General features: G+C 42.6%; 1 protein-coding gene across 1 annotated transcript in view; it reads left to right on the top strand.

Annotated features, from left to right (window-relative positions):
• LOC148098617 (E3 ubiquitin-protein ligase rnf213-alpha-like) overlaps positions 1 to 18888 on the top strand; it is an 89924-nt gene that overhangs the window by 27663 nt on the left and 43373 nt on the right. Inside the window, exons 15-20 of the mRNA XM_087852878.1 lie at positions 10 to 162; positions 620 to 1236; positions 3957 to 4116; positions 4195 to 4412; positions 12825 to 12962; positions 18647 to 18802. Coding sequence (XP_087709004.1) covers positions 10 to 162; positions 620 to 1236; positions 3957 to 4116; positions 4195 to 4412; positions 12825 to 12962; positions 18647 to 18802 — 1442 coding nt within the window. The remainder of the gene's footprint in view (positions 1 to 9; positions 163 to 619; positions 1237 to 3956; positions 4117 to 4194; positions 4413 to 12824; positions 12963 to 18646; positions 18803 to 18888) is intronic.

Here is an 18888-nt window from a genome sequence, read left to right as displayed (position 1 = left end):
TTCCTCCAGATGGTCTGTGTGATGACGGTCGTTTTAAAGATGACAGAAATGTTACAAAATTGCTGGATCAAAGAAAAGCTGAACTAAAGTCTGTGAACAATGAGAAAGAGCTGGTTAAGGGTCTTCTAGAAATCTGCCAGGAACTTTCAGAACATGTCAAAGGTAGGTAGTGTTAGCGTTCTGTGAAAAAATATGTTTTAGGTTAATTGAAAACAATTGTCTTGGGATTAAGAAAATGGATCTGAAATAATATGAAACAATGCAAGGTAAGACTAGTGATGTGTCAGAGTGATTGCCTTCTCTGAGGAGAGTTAAAAATTGCAACAGTGTTTTCTCAGCAAGAGGGTAGCTGTTTAGTAGTAGTTTAAATATTGTTTTAATAGTTATACATTTGTCCAGTTCTTAATCTGTGTGACCGGTGGTTCCTCTGCAAGGGCTCTGCTCAAGTTTAGTTGGTCTTTAGGCTTAAGTATCAAGTTTCTACTCTTTTATACAGAATAGCATGTTTAAAGTGAAAATATTGTTCCCAGATATGTTGAAATTAGGACTGAAGTAATTATTGGAGCTTTATATTCACAAACATTTTTATAGTAACAACCTTTCTGCATCTCATCTACAGTTGACTTCAGTGGGTTGGATAAAAAATTTGAGCAGAACATTAAGACCATGAATCTGAATGAATTTATGAAGGTTTATACTCTTGATGGGCTGACCTCTCCTACAACTGTAAATGTCACTTATTTCAACTTGTGTGGCGCTCCTCGCCAAATGGCTTCAGAACTGCATCCCATTAAAGACAGCATGATCTTCAAAAAGTGCTGGACCAACCAAGTGTTGGAGCTGTCAAAAGACCAAACAGATACAGACAACACTGAACTCAGTGATAGACATGAAGTCTATAATCTTGAGCAGATCTACAATAAAATATTCCAGGCCTGCTACACCAACTACAAAAGGCTTCATAACAATCTTAAGAGTGGGGAACTTCTTCTTGAGGAAGTAGACACATTCTTTGAGGTCTATAAAGGAAGGTGTGAAGACTTGAAAAAAGACTTAGACATCATGTGCAGAGTAGACCCAAAAGATGACAGAAAATGGATCACAGGAAGGGCTAAACAAATTCAGCAGTACCAAGATGTTCATCTGGCAATGGAATCTTCCAAAATCATCATGGATATCAAAAACATGTTGTGTCTAAAAGGAGATTTCAAAATACTGGACACATTGCTTCAAATGGTATGTTCTATATCTACAGGGTGGGCCATTTATATGGATACACCGTAATAAAATAGGAATGCTTGGTGATATTAAAGTCCTGTTTGTGGCACATTAGTATATGTGAGAGGGCAAACTCCTCAAGATGGGTGGTGACCATGGTGGCCATTTAGAAGTCAGCCATCTTGGATACAACTTTTGTTTTTTCAATAGGAAGAGGGCCATGTGACACATCAAACTTATTGGTAATGTCACAAGAAAAACAATGGTGTGCTTGGTTTCAACGTAACTTTATTCTTTCATGAGTTATTTACAAGTTTCTGACCACTTATAAAATGTGTTCAATGTGCTGCCCATTGTGTTGGATTGTCAATGCAACCCTCTTCTCCCACTCTTCACACATTGATAGCAACATGGCAGGAGAAATGCCAGCACAGGCATCCAGTATCCGTAGTTTCAGGTGCTGCATATCTCGTATCTTCACACCATAGACAATTGCCTTCAGATGACCCCAAAGATAAAAGTCTAAGGGGTCAGATCGGGAGACCTTGGGGGCCATTCAACTGGCCCACGACGACTAATGCCACTCTCCAGTGACATGCGGCGAGTGCTACGCTGTGGGCTCTTGCTGAATGAAGCTAGGACAGCCACTGATGTTTCTTCATTAGTGACAGTTTTCTTGCGTCCACATTTTGGCAAATCCAACACTGAACCAGTTTCATGAAACTTAGCAAGCAGTTTGCTAACTGTAGCATGGGAGATGGGTCGTCTTGAAGGGTGTCTTGCATTGAAATCTGCTGCAATGACCCGGTTACTGCGTTCACCAGGTATCAACAGAATTTCGATCTGCTCCTCACGTGTTAACCTCTTCGACATGTCAATGAACAAAGAGAAACTTGCAAATAACTCTTGACAGAATAAAGTTACGTTGAAACCAAGCACACCATTGTTTTTCTTCTTGACATTACCAATACGTTTGATGTGTCACATGGCCCTCTTCCTATTGAAAAAACAAAAGTTGTATCCAAGATGGCCGACTTCTAAAAGGCCACCATGGTCACCACCCATCTTGAGGAGTTTGCCCCCTCACATATACTAATGTGCCACAAACAGGACTTTAATATCACCAACCATTCCCATGTTATTACGGTGTATCCATATAAATGGCCCACCCTGTATATCAAATTTTGTGTATGTGTGTGTGTGTGTGCATGTGTGTGGGTTATTTAAATTTGTGTTTGTTTGTTTTGTTTTGTTTGTTTTTTTTGCCCCCTTTATTATTTCTTCGTTCTTTGCACATTTGTCATGCTTAAAAGCTACATTTGTATTTACTCTGGTTATTTTTGTATAATATTAAAATTCTAAAATATTGTGACAACCAGGTTTGGTCACGTTACATGAAAAAAGCAATTAGTACTAATTACTGATTACTTCTCCAAAAAAGTAATTCTGTTACTTTACTGATTACTTATTTTCAAAAGTAATTAGTTACTTAGTTACTTAGTTATTTAGTTACTTTTTAAAAACATGATACACAATCTGAATACGTAATAAAGCAATAGACCTTTCAGCCCAATTCTATTTTTTATGCATAGCCCAACAACATAAAATTGAATGAAATGGAAAGCCTCTTTTTAAAATTTGTTTTATTAGTTTTAATCTTTTAATTTTATGCACATTGCATTAAGCAAAATTTTAATTACATGAAACTGTCTTTGACTTGATACAATTGTTTAACATTTAAACCTATTTTCTGCATATTCCAGCATATAAAATAAAATACTTTTTTGTGTTTACTCTCACTCTTTCAAATAGATGCTAGTAAAACACAGCCAAAAATAAAAAAAAAAATCAAAGATTGAGTGGCCCTAAGTCTTGTCGCTCTTAAATCTATTTTCACCTGTTTAGCAGGAGTGGGGCAGGTGGAAGTTTGCCTAGTACGGTTATGTCAACGGGGGATCCAGCGTTTCTCTGTGAATTTCAGTCCCGTGGCGGCGTGCTAGGTGCTCAGATTTGAAGTTTAATTTTTTGCTGTAGAAAGAAGTTTTCTTCCCACGCAGAGTGACACTAATGTTTTTGTCACTTTTTACGGAATCAAACTCAAAGTAATGTCAGTACTTCCAAGCTGTAAATGCTGCATGCTCATACTCTCTCCAGCACTCCATATTATCCTTTGTTGATCTACACACATCTGTTGCTGCCACGAGCTTATGTGATTGTCATGAGACACTCTCACAAACAAAATCACAAGGGTTTAGTAACACAGCAACGCAGCATGCTTACAGGAAAGTAACAGTAATCGAATTCCTTTTTTTGCAATAATAGTCCCTTACATTACTCGTTACTTGAAAAAAGTAATTGGAATACAGTAACACATTACTTGTAACACATTACTGCCCATCTCTGGTGACAACTATGAAAAAAATGTATAAATCATGAGGGGGACAAACACTTTTTTAAGGCACTTTACTTTAGAATCTTGTGATTGATTTACAATAGAAAAGCATATTGTATAAAATTCACTGTCAGTGCCAATTCTATATAATATGGCATTACTAGGTAAATTACAGTCTTTTAATAGCGAAGTTACTTTGGTCTTGTTTACTAATGAAAAAATGAAATCGAAAAAACTCCAAGTTGAAAATTACATATGTGTGAAATAATTAAGATATATGAATGATATTAATATCATTAATACTGGGCATAGACATTTTCTCTACAAGTCAATTTATATTTTTCAGAATGAATGCAACTTTAAGAAAAACAAACTGAACTGCGTAAGTAACAAACTCATAAGTGCAAAAGATATCCTGAAGGACCTTACGGATGATTGCAAGAAGTGTCTTCAAGTACTCAGCGACAATCAAGAGTTTGTTAAGTGGGCTAAAAGTGAACTTAAAGGTACAGTGAATTCTTTTGTTTGTCTTTTAAAAAAAATAAGCGCATTGTATAATACCTAAAAGAAACTTGCTGTTGCAGATATCAATCAGCTGAAAGTTTTTGTTGACCTGGCATCAACCTCTGCTGGAGAAAATGACATCGATGTTGATCGAGTGGCCTGTTTTCATGATGCTGTGCTTGGTTACTCATCCCTGCTTTATGAACTCAAGGAGGACTCTGATTTCAATAAGTTCAAGGATTCATTATCAAAGCTGTGGAAGGCACTTGATAAAGACAGAGAGCTACCCAAGAAGCTGGTAACACTGTCATATTTTGAGTTATTAGCTTTCGGTTATTATTTGAGTTTTGTTGTTTCAATTATTTCAATTTAATTTCAATTCAATTTTATTTATACAGTGCCAAATCATAACAGTCACCTTAAGGCGCTTTATATTGTAAGGTAGACCATACAATAATACATACAGAGAAAAACCCAACAATCATATGACTGAACAATCATATGATGAAGTAATCAGTAATTATTACCCAATGAGCAAGCGCTTTGGCGACAGTGGGAAGGAAAAGCTCCCTTTTAACAGGACGAAACCTGTGGTAGAACCCGGCTCAGGGAGGGGCGACCATCTGTCGTGACCAGTTGGGGAGAGGAAGGAAGACAAGATAAAAGACATGCTGTGGAAGAGAGCCAGAGTTTAATAACAAGTATGATTAAGTGCAGAGAGGTCTATTAACACATAGTCAGTGAGAAAGGTGACTGAAGAAGAAATACTCAGTGCATCATGGGAATCCCCCAGCAGCCTACACCAATAAGCAGCATAACTAAGGGATCTGGTTAGATACCATGTTTCATCTTTGTTATCTGTTGGACAGTGTTGACACCAAATAACTTTAATTTTCTGTTGAATCTTCTCAACTGTGCTTGTCTGCATTTGGGTCTTTATTTCCACTACCACATAATATGACAACGATTCCATCCGTTATGCTATAAAGCTACTACTGCATCACTATTAACCCTTTAAAGCCGGTCAGAGCGGGCACGCTCGGTTTTGCGTAACTATTTTTAAATCCCGGTAGCACTGCAACCACGTAAGCTAGCGCAATAATTTTTTTTGCATATGAAACCGGAGGACTTGTACTTACATCTTATGCCATCAGCTTGTCCTAGGTCACAGTTTTCTTCCACATATAGCTTTGCAAAAACTGCATAAAAAGCACTTGCAGCAACAAAAACCTAATATTCCAGAAACACGCTTTGCCGATCCGATCAGCTGTTCATAACACTTCCTACGTCCATCAGCACGAACTATCGCATGTCCGCCATGACCTGCCCGAAACCGGAAGTGACGTAATTTTTGCGGAAATGTAGTTTTTTTTTTACCATCAAGGCCTCATGAGCTTATACTGGTGTTTTTAAAAGTTATGTTTGACTTTATGACTTTCTGTGTTGTTTCTGGGATGCTTAGGACTAATATTGCACTGCTGGAAATAGTTTATTTTGATGCATATGCTGCTTTTTTGCAAATTTGCACTATAATATTTATTTTCGTTTTTCCTGCAGTATATAAAAATTGGTGTATTTCAAAAATAAAACTATGAAGACACTCAAAATAAATTTCTTGTGGTGGGAAACTATTTTGTGCAACTTTTTGGTATTTACAGTTTTGAGGGATAAGCCTCTTAAATTTCTCTAACTAGAAATATATGTAAAAAAAACAAAAATGATTTTTGTTTTTTTAAACAATTTTCAATTTTTTTGTAGTTTATTGCACTTTTTTGCAATTTATGTAATTACTATGCACTTAATGCATGCATATTATTAAAATTTAGGCTGTAATGGTTGTATTGATGTATAGCAACTTGAAATGCTCCCAAAAATGGCTCTACAACATGTAAAATTATAATATAAGCTCTAGCGGACTTGGTTCTATGGTAGGTCTTAAAGGGTTAAAGTCAAACCACCAGGTGGGTTGGCAGAGTGAGCAGCAGACAGATGAATGATGGCGTTTTCTTTCCTGACCTGTGGAAGCTGATGAAGGTAGCATGGCAGAAAGGAGTGATTCCAAAGGCTTGGCGAAGAGCAGGAGGTATTCTGATCCCTAAGCAGAAGAACTCCTCATCCATCAGCCAGTTTTGCCAGATCAGCCTGCTAAACGTAAAGGGAAAGATCTTCTTCAGTGTCTTGGCCCAAAGACTATCTACTTTCCTGCAAAGAAACAACTATATTGACTCATCAGTGCAGAAGGCCGGCATCCGGGGCTTCCCGGGATGTCTGGAACATGCCAGTGTCATCTGGCACCAGATTCAAACTGCCAAGAAAGAACAAAGAGACCTTCACGTGGTCTTTTTAGACCTTGTCAACGCCTTTGGGTCAGTTCCGCACAAGACGTTGTGGATGGCTTTCAACTATTTCAGTGTACCAAACCAAGTCACAGGAATGGTCAAGACCTACTTTCAGGATTTACAGTTTTTTGTGACAGCTGAGAACACCACCATAGCCTGGCAGCACCTGGGAATTGGAGTTATGGCAGGCTGCACGATTTCCCCTCTGGCATTCATTATGGCAATGGAGTTGGTCATGCGGGCATCTTGGTGGGTAGTGGGAGGTGAGAGACTCAAGAGTGGTCTTCGTCTTCCTCCCATTAGAGCCTACATGGATGACATGACCATCATTACAACAACAAAACCATGTACTGGGCGATTGCTATAGAAGCTCCAGGAAAACATTGAATGGGCAAGAATGGCATATAAGCCAAGTACATCTTGCAGCATCTGCATCATAGAAGGAAAACTGACAGCCGAGCAATTCTATATCAGTGGAGAACCAATTCCAACAGTCCCAGAGAAGCCCATAAAGAGCCTGGGACGGTGGTATAATGCAGACATCAATGATATGTGGCAACTAGAACAAGGCAAGAACTTGTTCTAGTTGTTCTAGAACTAGAACAAGGTTAATGACCTCAAGAGGATTAACAACACTGTACTCTTAGTGAAACTGAAGCTCTAGTGCTTCCAGTTTGGGTTATTACCCAGAGTACTGAGGACGTTGACAATGTACGAGGTCTCACTCAATCATGCCAATCGTCTTTAAATATCCAAAAGTGAGGCTTGAGATTTCACACACGGACTCCCGGGACCCAATATTGAGAGGCACTGCTCCCACCCTAGCAATGGGGAGGAAGTGGACCCCAGCCACATCTGTGCTACAGGCTAAATCTCCTCTTTGCCATTGTGACGTGGTGGGTCACGTCCAACAGGGCAGAGGAGGATTTGGTCCTGGAGCAGTAACACCTCGGTGGCAACAGGCATCTGTAACTGAACGTCAAAAAATGGTGGTGGAAGAGGTGCGTTAACAGGAGGAAACTGTAAGACATGCCAGAGCCGTAGCGCTGGCCAAGCAGGTCCGCTGGATGAATTGGGAGAGTGTGGAAAAGAGGAAACTCTCATGGAGTGAAACCTGGGGAATGGAGTCTAATAGACTAAGTTTCATCATCCGAGTGACATACAGTGTGCTACCTTCCCCAATAAATCTGCAGCTGTGGTTTGGAAAGGACCCATTCTGCCCCCTGTGTACAGTCCCAGCCACACTCAGGCACATCTTGGTTGGTTGTAGGACAAGTCTTACTCAGGGCAGATACACATGGAGACAAAACCAGGTCCTCGGGTGTCTAGCAGAAAAACTTGATTGCAAAAAAAAAAAAAAAATCCATCAATGCTCAACCTTTCACAAACCAAGATTAGCATCAGCTTTCATCAACATTTGTCCGGGAGGGACACAAGCTGAGGACAAGCCCCTCAACCCCGGACCTGGGCCCGCTAAAGGCTGCCTGGGATTGTCAAATGCAAGTGGACTTGGATCAGAGGCTAATTTTTTCCCACAGAGATTGTAACAACTACTCTGCGACCAGACCTCGTCCTTTGGTCTAACTCCCCAAAACCTGTGTACGTCATTGAGCTGACGGTACCCTAGGAGGAAGCAATGGAGGAAGCATTTGAGCATAAGAAGCTGGCAGAGGACAGAGGCTGGAAGATCAAGGTGCAGGGGCTTTGTTGCCAGTACAACAGCAAAACTGCTTAGAGAGATTGGGATCAGAGGACAGGCGCAACGGCAGGCTATAAGAGAAGTTGAGTTCAGTTTCAGTTTTATTTGTCATATGCAAGTTAGCACAGCACAACACTGTTTAAGTGTTGTAGTCGAAGCAGGCAGACTCCTGTAACGTCTGCCAGATGGTAGCAAGGAGAACAGCTGATGTGGCGAGTGGCTGTGGTCCTTCATTATGCTGTGTGCTTTGCGGAGGCACCGTTGAAGATAAATGTCTTGAATGGCAGGAAGCCTCATGCCAGTGATGTGTTCTGCTGCCTTCACCACCCACTGTAGTGATTTACGGCTGCTGGCAGAGCAGCTTCCGTACCAAACTGTGATGCAGCTCGTCAGCAAGCTCTCAATTGCACACCTGTAGAAATTTGAGGTGATGTTAGCGTTCATGCCAAACTTCCTCAGCCTCCTCAGGAAGTAGAGTCGCTGGCGAGCTTTCCTGATAGCAGTGTCTGTGTGAAGGGTCCAGGAGAAATCCTTGGTGATGTTTACTCCAGGGAATTTGAAGTTGCTGACCCTTTTGACCATTGATGTGGATGGGCTGGTGTTCCCTGACTGGTCGTTTCCGGTAGTCCACTATCATTTCTCTAGTTTTGCTGATGTTAAGAGACAGGTTATTTTCCAGGCACCACTTGTACTGTGCCATCACCTCTTCTCTATAGGCCGTCTCATTGTTGTCTGTGACGAGGCCTATGATGGTTGTGTCATCCGCAAACGTGATAATGGTGTTGGACTTGTGTTTAGCAACGCAGTCATGTGTGAACATGGAATAAAGGAGGGGGCTAAGCACACAACCCTGTGGCGCTCCTGTGTTTAGAATGAGTGATGAGGAGATGTGATTACCAATTCTCACCACCTGGGGCCTGTTAGTGAGGAAGTTTGGAATCCATATGCAGATTGGTGTTCCCAGCCTAAGGTCGACGAGCTTCGAGGCAAGTTATGAGGGGATGATGGTGTTAAATGCCGAGCTGTAGTCGATGAAGAGCATTCTTGCATATATATTCCCTTTTTTCAGGTGAGTGAGGGCGGTGCGCATTGTCAGGGGGATGGCATCCTCTGTGGCTCTGTTTGTCCGATAGGCGAACTGAAGAGGGTCCAGTGTGTCAGGGAGGGAGGGAGGAGCAGATATGACCTTTGACCAGCCACTCAAGGCACTTCATGATGACAGATGTCAGTGCAACAGGGCGGTAGTCATTCAGACAGGAGACCACTGATTTCTTAGGAATGGGAATGATGGTGGATGTTTTGAGGGATGTCGGGACTACTGATTGCCTCAGGGAGAGGTCGAAGATGCTGGTGAACACCCCTGCAAGCTGGTCGGCACACGCTCTGAGAAGCCGGCCTGGGATGCCGTCTCGTCCCGGAGCTTTATGAGATTGACCTTTTTAAAAGACCATCTCACAGCTTCTGTTTTGAGAGTTAAAGTTACAGCCTCACTGTCCTCCTAAGAGTAGAGGACCTGCTCTCTGTTGTCTACATCAAAATGAGCATAGAAGTTGTTGAGCTCATCTGCGAGAGATGCAGTAGGCTGAACGCTCCCTGTGTTTTCCTTCTTGTAGTCAGTGATGCAGCACAGTCCATTCCACAGTCGCCTAGTGTCAAAGCTGTGGTAGCTGGACTCCATTTTGTCCCTGCATTCCTTTCTGGCTTTTTTTATGGACTTTCGGAGGTCGTAGCTGGCTGCTTTATATGCATCAGTATCCCCGGAGTTAAAGGCAGAGGTCCGCACTTTTAACTTGGCACGAATGTCTTTATTTACCCAGGGTTTCTGATTTGGATATATGCGGACGGTGGTTTTAGTGATGGCATCGTCCATGCATTTTCCAATATATCCAATGACAGAGTCTGTGAGTTCATTGATGTTGCCATCAGCTGCATCCACAAATATCTGCTAGTCAGTTGTCTCAAAGCAGTCCTGTAAGACCTCAGCTTCACTGTCCCATTTGTAAATGACCCTGGAAACTGTTTTTTCCTGTTTCAGCCTTTGTCTGTATGCAGGCAGCAGCCGTATGGAACAATGGTCTGCCTTGCCAAAAGCTGGGCGGAGGAGGGGTTTGTAGCACTCTTTGAATGGAGTGTAACATTGGTCCAGTGTTTGATCACCTTTTGTGGGGAAGGAGATGTGTTGGTAGTAGTTGGGGAGAACTTTCTTCCTGTTGGCCCTGTTGAAGTCTCCCAGCACAATAAAGGCATCTTCGGGATGGTTTGGTTTGGTTCTCAAGTCCAATAATGATGTCATACAGTTCGTCCATAGCCATAGCCCTATCAGCATGTGGGGGAATGTGAACAGCTGAAAGGAGAACTGAACTGAACTCCCTCGGGAGGTAAAAAGGTCTAACTTGAATGGTCAGTAGCTCGAGGCTCTGGGAGTAGTAGGTTTTTTAAGATACATAACATCTCTAGCCTACTAAGAGTTAACCATAAAGCACACCTCTCCTCCCCTTTTCTTGCCTGAGTCCTTCGTTCGGTCTCCCCGGTAAACAGTGTCCCCGACTGCGTGACGGCGCAGTCGGGAACACTGGGCTCCAGCCATGTCTCTGTGAAGGCCAGAACACAGAAGTTCCTGATGTCTTGTTGGTGTTTAATCAATGCACACAGCTCGTCAAGTTTGTTGTCTAACGACTGGAGATACGCGAGAAGGATGCTGGGCTTATTGGGCTTATTGTTTCTCTGTCGGGTTCGGCTCAAAACTCCGGCGCACTTCCTCCTGGCTGGCTGACGAACGTAGCTCCAAAAGCATTTGCCTGTCATACCGAGTATATGATAGCGCTGTGTGCACAGAAATTGCAAACAGTACAAATTAAATAATAAAGTTTTTGCTGAGATGACTCCGAGCTCTCGTTGGTGCGGCCATCTTACAGAGCAACCGGAAGACTTGCATTTTGTTTTTTAATGATAATATATACTTTATTGATCCCCGTGGGGAAATTACTCTCTCTGCATTTGACCCATTCACTCAGTGAAGCAGTGGGCAGCCAGTAAGCAGGCGCACCAGGGAGCAGTGTGTAGGGACGGTACCTTGCTCAGGGGTACTTCAGGGTAGCCGTTCAGTGGATTCGAACCCCCGACCTTCCAATCATGGGGTGACCACTCTACCTACTGAACTATCCCTGCCCGCTATCCCTGCCTGGGTAGCTAACGGGTAGCTAACACGGCTGAGAGGACCAGTCACTGGCTATGGCTAAAAAGGTCTGACATCACTTGGGCAATTAAGGCAGTCAGCTAACTGCGAGAGAAAATAAATATTTTGCTCTTCTTTCTCCTGCTCTTCTTCCCTTTTCTGGGAGGCAGTGGGGAGGTAGAGCATACAGCCCGATCTAGCAGGGAGGTGTGGGAAGCCAAATCAGGCGCCCCCCTTCCGGCTCTCCTCTCTGCTATCTCCTATCTTGTCCTTTTGTCTTACTTCTCTCTATCACCTTTTCTATCCCTTTGAAGAAGTTATCTCTATAGCATTTATAGAGCCTAAGTATTTTTTCTCAGTTGCAGTGTATAGATAGGAGAAAATAAACTGGTGGTGCGAGAGGAAACAGAAGAGGGGTAAGCGCGGGGGCATCCCGAGCAGGCTAGCGGCTAATCCAAACAAACCTGCTATTCTCACCATTGTACTGTCTAACATGTCTACTTTGGTCCACTTAGAAGTCAGTGAAGAAGTGTTGTGACTTCATCCTTGTGGAAATTTGGCTTAATAATAACATTTCCGACAGCACCATTCAACTCGACCGACTAACATGCTTTCGGGCAGGCAGAACTCTCGCCGAAGGGGGTAAGAGTCATAGAGGGGGACTGGCTTGCAAACACTGTTCACCTCTGCTGGAACATATGGTCATCAAGTGCAGACCGTTCTACCTACCGAGGGAATTTTCAGCCATTCTGTTTGATGCTGTCTATATCTCTCCCTGCTCCAATAACAACAACAGGAGTGAGGCACTGAACAAACTGTACAAGCATGTCAGTGAGCAGCAAACGGCCCACCCAGATGCTTTTCTCATCCTGGCAGGCGATTTCAATCATGCAGACCCAAAGACTGTGCTTCCCAAACTGCACAAACACATTAAATTTCCCACATGGGGAAACAACAATCCATCCATTGCCTGTGAAGTCAAGACTGACCCAATATTGACCCAATATTGCAAGGACAGTGATGATTTATTTACAATGTTTTTCTCTTGAATGCTTGTGCAGCTTTCCGGCTGCTTTTCTTCCTGCTCAGTTCTTCCCTCTCTGGTCCCAAGACTTCCTAAAACGAGAGAGCATGACTACCAGATTGGCTACAGCTGCACGCCAGACTCCCTGGCACTGCCCCCTAAACCCACTGCACTACCCCTCCTCTGCAGTGGAACAGCAGATCACATCTCATTATATGTATACACAAGGACGAAGGGTTTTTTTTTATTTAAGCCTTCTTAAAATAAATAATTACAAGATAGAACACAGAAAAATAATTCAAACATTAAAACAAAAACTGCAAAACAAAATTGTGTGTGATTGATGTGTAACCTTTTGAAACAGTGTAGCATGTAGTCCTTTAGGGTTTTTTCTGGTAAAGTCCAAAAATTGTGATTATTTAGTTCAATTCTGAATTGTATTAAGTCTCTTTTTGTTTGATTTCTCATATAAGTGTGATACTGCACATCATCTGAAATGGTTGAAGACTGTTAAAGAAAGCCATGGATCCATTGAATTTTCTTCACTGTCTCTGGCTAAATCCATCAATGAGAGAAGTGTCTATATCATCAAGGCTCAAAACCAGAAAAAGGTAAACAAATTAATCACATTAAAAACTGCAGAAATACGTTTACGCTGCTACATACATTTTATGTTGCTGTTGTTAAAATGTCAAACAGAAAAGTTTTTAAAATATTTTTGTAAATTTAACTACCTTTTATTATTCGTTAGATTCTTCAAAATAGACACCCTTTGCTTTAATTACTGCTTTGCACACTCTTGGCATTCTCTCAATGAGTTTCATGAGGTCATCACCTGAAATGGTTTTCCAGCTGTCTTGACAGAGTTCCCAGTGATGCTTAGCACTTGTTGGCTCCTTTGCCCTCACTCTGCAGTCCACCTCATCCAGAAATCTCCATTGGGTTTAGGTCAGGTGACTGCGTAGGCCAAACCATCTGGCACAGCACTCATCACTTACCTTCTTGGCCAAATAGCCCTTACACAGCCTGGAGGTGTGTTTGGGATCATTGTCCTGTTGAAAAAGAAATGGTGGTCCAACTAAACACAAAGCTAATGGGATGCCATGTTACTGGAGGCTCTGGTACCCATGCTGATTCAGTATGCCTTCAATTTTGAATAAATCCCCAACAGTATTACAGCAAAGCACCCAACACCATCACACCTCCTCCTCCGTGTTTTATAGTGGAAACCATCCATGTAGAGAGTCTGTTCACCCAAAGATATGATGAGTGAAACCAAAGATCTTGAATTTGGACTCATCAGACCAAAGCACAGATTTCAACTGGTCTGATGTCCATTCCTTGTGTTTCTTGGCCCAAACAAATCTCCCCTGGTTATTGCTGTTCCTTAGTAGTGGTTTCTTAGCAGTTATTTGACCATAAAGGCCTGATTCACGCAGTCCATCTGAACAGTTGATGTAGAGATGTGTCTGCTACTGGAACTCTCTGGGGCATTTATCTGGGCCCCAATCTGAGGTGCTGTTACCTTGTGATTTCTGAGGCTGGTGACTCAGATGAATTTATTCTCAGCAGCAGAGGTGACTCTTGGTCTTCTTTTTCTGGGGCGATCCTCATGTGAGCCAGTTTCGTCATCGCGTGTGATGTTTTTTACGACTGCACTTGGGGACACATTCAAAGTTTTAGGAATTTTCCAGACTGACCTTCACTACTTTTTTTATAATGAACATTTTTTCTCTGTTGTCCTACTGTGAGACTTCAATGCTCACGTGGGTAACGAGAGCGAGACCTGGAGGGCCATGGTTGGGAGGAACGGCCTCCCTGATCTGAACCCGGGGAGTGTTTTGTTATTGGCCATAATGTTCGAACATAAGAGTGTCCATAAGTGCACATGGCACCAGGATGCTCTAGGCCGCAGGTCGCTGATCGATTTTGTGGTCTTATCACCAGACCTGCAACCATATGTTCTGGACACTCGGGTGAAGAGAGGGGCTGAGCTGTCAACTGATCACCACCTAGTGGTGATTGGCTCAGATGGCGGGGGAAGACGCTGGACAAACCTGGTGCACCTAAATGCGTAGTGAGGGTGTGCTGGGAACGTCTAGCAGAGGCCCCAGTCCGCGAGATCTTCAACACACACCTCCGGCAGAGCTTCAACAGCATTCCGAGACTGGGGACATTGAGTCCGAATGGACCATGTTCCGCATCTCCATTGCCGAAACTGCTGCACTGAGCTGCGGCCACAAGGTGATTGGTGCCTGTCATGGTGGTAATCCCCGAACCAAATGGTGGACACCAGAGGTAAAGGGAGCCACCAGGCTGAAGAAGGAGTCCTATCGAGCTTGGTTAGTCTGTGGGACTTCGGAGGCAGCTGACAGGTACAGACAGGCCAAGCGGAATGCGGCTCGGGCTGACTTTCGGACTGCCTCGAAGAGTTTCTGGCAAACCGTCAGGCATCTCAGGTGGGGAAAGCGGTGCTCTACCTGCACTGTGTATAGTGCTGGCGGAGTGCTGCTGACTACGACTGAGAAAATTGTCGGGCGGTGGAATGAATACTTCGAGGACCTCCTTAATCCCACTGACACGTCTTCCGAGGAGGAAGCAGAGTCTGGGGATGAGGTGTATGACCAGCCAATTTCCGGGGGCGAGGTCACTGAGGCAGTTAAACTCCTTGGTAGCAGAGCCCCTGGTGTGGATGAGGTCCGCCCCGAGTTCCTGAAGGCTCTGGACGTTGTAGGACTGTTGTGGTTGACACGCCTCTACAATGTTGCGTGGAGATCAGGGGCAGTAGTGCTGGACTGGCAGACCGGGGTGGTGGTCCCCATCTTTAAGAACGGGGACCGTTCCTACTACAGGGAGATCGCAGTCAATTGTGAAGCAGCGGGAATGAGGATCAGCACCTCCAAATCTGAGGCTTTGGTTCTCAGCCGGAAAAGGGTGGAGTCCCAACTCCGGGTCGGGGATGAGTTCCTGCCCCAAGTGGAGGAGTTCAAGTATCTCGGGGTCTTGTTCGCGAGTGATGGGAGAAGGGAGCCGGAGCTCGGCAGACGGATTGGTGCTGCAGCCACAGTGATGCAGGCACTGCACTGGTCCGTTGTGGTGAAGAGAGAGCTGAATGTGAAAGCGAAACTGTCAATTTAACGGTCGATCTACGTGTTCTTGGTGTTCCCATGGATAAGCTGGGGGAGGTGGCTGGGGAGAGGGAGGTCTGGGGTTCTCTGCTTAGGCTGCTGCCCCCGTGACCCGGCCCCAGATAAAGCGGAAGAAGATGGATGGAACATTTTTTATTGAAACTTTTAGTTGTGAACAAAGAAAAACTAATAACACTTGTCATACTCTGTTTTACACACACCAAGCCCCACACCAACCACTCCTCAGTTACATACACCTGTACATCAAGTGGCAGAGAACCAACTGGTAAAAGGAGACCAGATACAGTTATATTGATGAAATTAATCTAATAGACCATAACTCACTTTTTTTGTAAGATGCCATGATTCATCTCTTTTTATGAAGGAAGAAGTCACAATCAGAAAGTTTTGTGGTTGAACCAAGCATGGACAGTTTTGGTGAGATGCAAAATCTTCTTTTCAGAACACTGATGATGACCTCTGTAATGTTTTTTCACCAGACCTGAAGTGCTGGACATATAGAATATGTAGAATTGAGGCACCCTGGCCATCACAACTCTAGTTGTCCATAGGTATCAAATTCCATTTGTGGAGGTTTTTTTGGTGTTCAGTGCCACCTGTGAACTATCTTTAACTGAAAAACCTGCAAAATCTCTCCGTCCCACATTGTGGGTGCTGCAGCCTGCCACTGAAGGAGCTGCTCAGTGCTGTCAGAGTCTCTTGCATGTGGTGAGACGTGTTGTCCAACAGGGATGACAGCTTAGCCACCATTCTCCTGTCACTCACCACCTCCACTGGGTCCAGAGGGCATCCTAGAACAGAGCTGGCCCTTCTGATCAGCCTGTTCAGTCTCTTCCTGTCCCCAGCAGAGATGGTCAGTTGCTGCTGAAACACACACTTGTGCTAAGCGGTGGAACCCAGTTTTCAACCTCCTCGATGTGGGAACCAAGGGTGTTGATTTTACCTTTAATATCACAGACAGTTGTCTTGATCTGTTTAGTGTCTTTCTCGATGTTGTTAGTCAATGCACAGATCGCCCTCAGCTCAGCAGCTATCTCATTCAATGTTGTTCTTTCCCCCGTGGGAAGGAGCTAGTCATTTATAAATACTTCACTTAACATAAACCAAAGCACACTATCCAAAAAAATAAAAATAAAAAAAATACAGTGCATACTATCACTATAACTATAACTATTTTCAGTGTACAGATTGCGGAGCAACTTTTCAAGCTGCCATCTTTGTCAGGAACCTACATGATCCTGATCTTCATTTCTTAAAGTAATGATGGACTGCCTTTTCTCTTTACTTTACTTTGCTGGTTGGTTCTTGCCATAATAAAGCTTCTAACAGTTGTCAAATAGGGCTGTCAGTTGTGTACCAACTAGAGATGGACCGATCCGATATTACATATCGGTATCGGTCCGATACTGACCTAAATTACTGGATCGGATATCGGCGAGAAATAAAAAATGTAATCCGATCCATTAAATATCAAAAAAGCACCTCACAAAACTTGCGACACGGCGTAACTCGGCTCATAACCGTAGCACGTCGGAGCAGTATGTGTCACGTGACAGAGCGGCTGTGTGTATTTGGAGCCTCGCTACCAAACCAGCATTTCATCTCCGAGGAAGTTATCCCAGAGAGAAGTAAAGCAAGTTCTTCTCTGAATGTTTGTAAACCATTCCAGCGTTAAGCTTAACATCCGATATATGGAGCGACTGGCTCTTCTCTCTCCCTCCCTCTTCTTGCTGCTACTTCAATCGTGAAACTGCTTAATGATCAGTTGATCGGCTTTTCTGTCGCGAGTCCGTCTCTCTTCTTTGTTTTTGGCCCACTTTTCACCAGAAAGAGGAAACCAGCGGCTGAACAACAGCAGCACGTTTAACCTTGATAAGCTGTTGTTAGAATTTATTGAATATTACTTTCTACACCAGGATCCTTTTCTACGCAGCTGTAAATGTGCAGGGGCGGATCTAGCAAAGTTTAGCCAGGGGGGCCGATAGGGCATTAACAGGGAAAAGGGGGCACAAAGACATACTTTTCTTTCTTATTCTCATTTAAAATGTCTAGCTTTTAATAAATAATTATCTGAATCTTACACCCAAAGTTTTAATCTGATGTAAAATGAATAGAAGTCCATTACTGTATATAGTGACTAAGTCTAATATACCCTAGTAAGCTATAGTACTTTTTCCTTTGGGAAGGTACAATCTGTGAATTCTGATGAAGAAAGATGTTGAATCTATTTAATTATTATTGAAAAATTAATTTATTTCTGTGCATTTTTTTTTCACCCTGCATCAAATTAAAGTTGATTACATCGATTAAGCATCATGAGGTGTGTGGTGGTCCCCTATTTTCTTTTGCTGGGAGTTTGCAACCCTATTAGTTAGGTTGCTTAATAGTTCTGCTAAGTACTCTTTAAAATACCAGAATAGGGAGGATGGAGTAGGTTTAAGTTTATTAGATCGATCAATATTGCTGAACTATGAAATATTTTGGGTGCTGTGTAATTTTTACATACAGGTATAACAGAATAGCTTTAGTGTTGTTGTTTATTTAAACTTGAGTATTAACTTATACAAAATGCAGCAAGATATTAAAAAAAATAGTTTTATTGATTAAAAAACACACTATATCGGATTCATATCGGTATCGGCAGATATCCAAATTTATGATATCGGTATCGGTATCGGACATAAAAAAGTGGTATCGTGCCATCTCTAGTACCAACCTGACTTCTGCACAACACAACTGATGGTCCCAACCCCATTAAGAAGGCAAGAAATTCAACAAATAAACTCTGACTAGGCACACTTGTGAAGTGAAAACTATTTCAGGTGACTACATCAGAGAAGCTCATTAAAAGAAGGCCAGGGGTTTGCAACACTGTCAACAAAGCAAAGGGTGGCTACTTTGACAAATCTAAAATATAAAACATGTTTAGATTTATTTATCAATTTTTTTCTTTGCTGTATAATTCCATATATCTTGCTATATATATTTGATGTCTTTAGTATGTATCTACAAAATCAAGAAAAACCATTAAATGAGAATGTGTGTACAAACCTTTGACTGATATTGAATGTATATGGGATCATACTTTTTGGGTTAAGATATTAAATTCATGACTGCAGTTATTCTTTTGACATTTTCCTTTATAGGTTGATTTAGAGAATTCTCTGACACTACAAATTAAAGGTGGACATGAGGAATATGTGACATATACCTTCGAGGACCTGATAGAGCTGCAAAATAAGCTTATGCTTATGTCTGGAAAAAAACAACAAAATCAGAGTGAAGTGGAGCACTTCACTGAGGTGTGATTTTTTTAAACAATTTCTTTTAGTTTCTCCATTGATGCAATGCTTAAACAAATTAATATATAACTTTCATATCATGTGTA

This window comes from Neolamprologus brichardi, chromosome 15, assembly GCF_056152115.1.
Source record: "Neolamprologus brichardi isolate AB-2024 chromosome 15, ASM5615211v1, whole genome shotgun sequence".
Taxonomy (NCBI): Eukaryota; Metazoa; Chordata; class Actinopteri; order Cichliformes; family Cichlidae; genus Neolamprologus; species Neolamprologus brichardi.
Note: the sequence above shows the minus strand (reverse complement) of the source record. Positions and strands in the feature narration are given on the sequence as shown.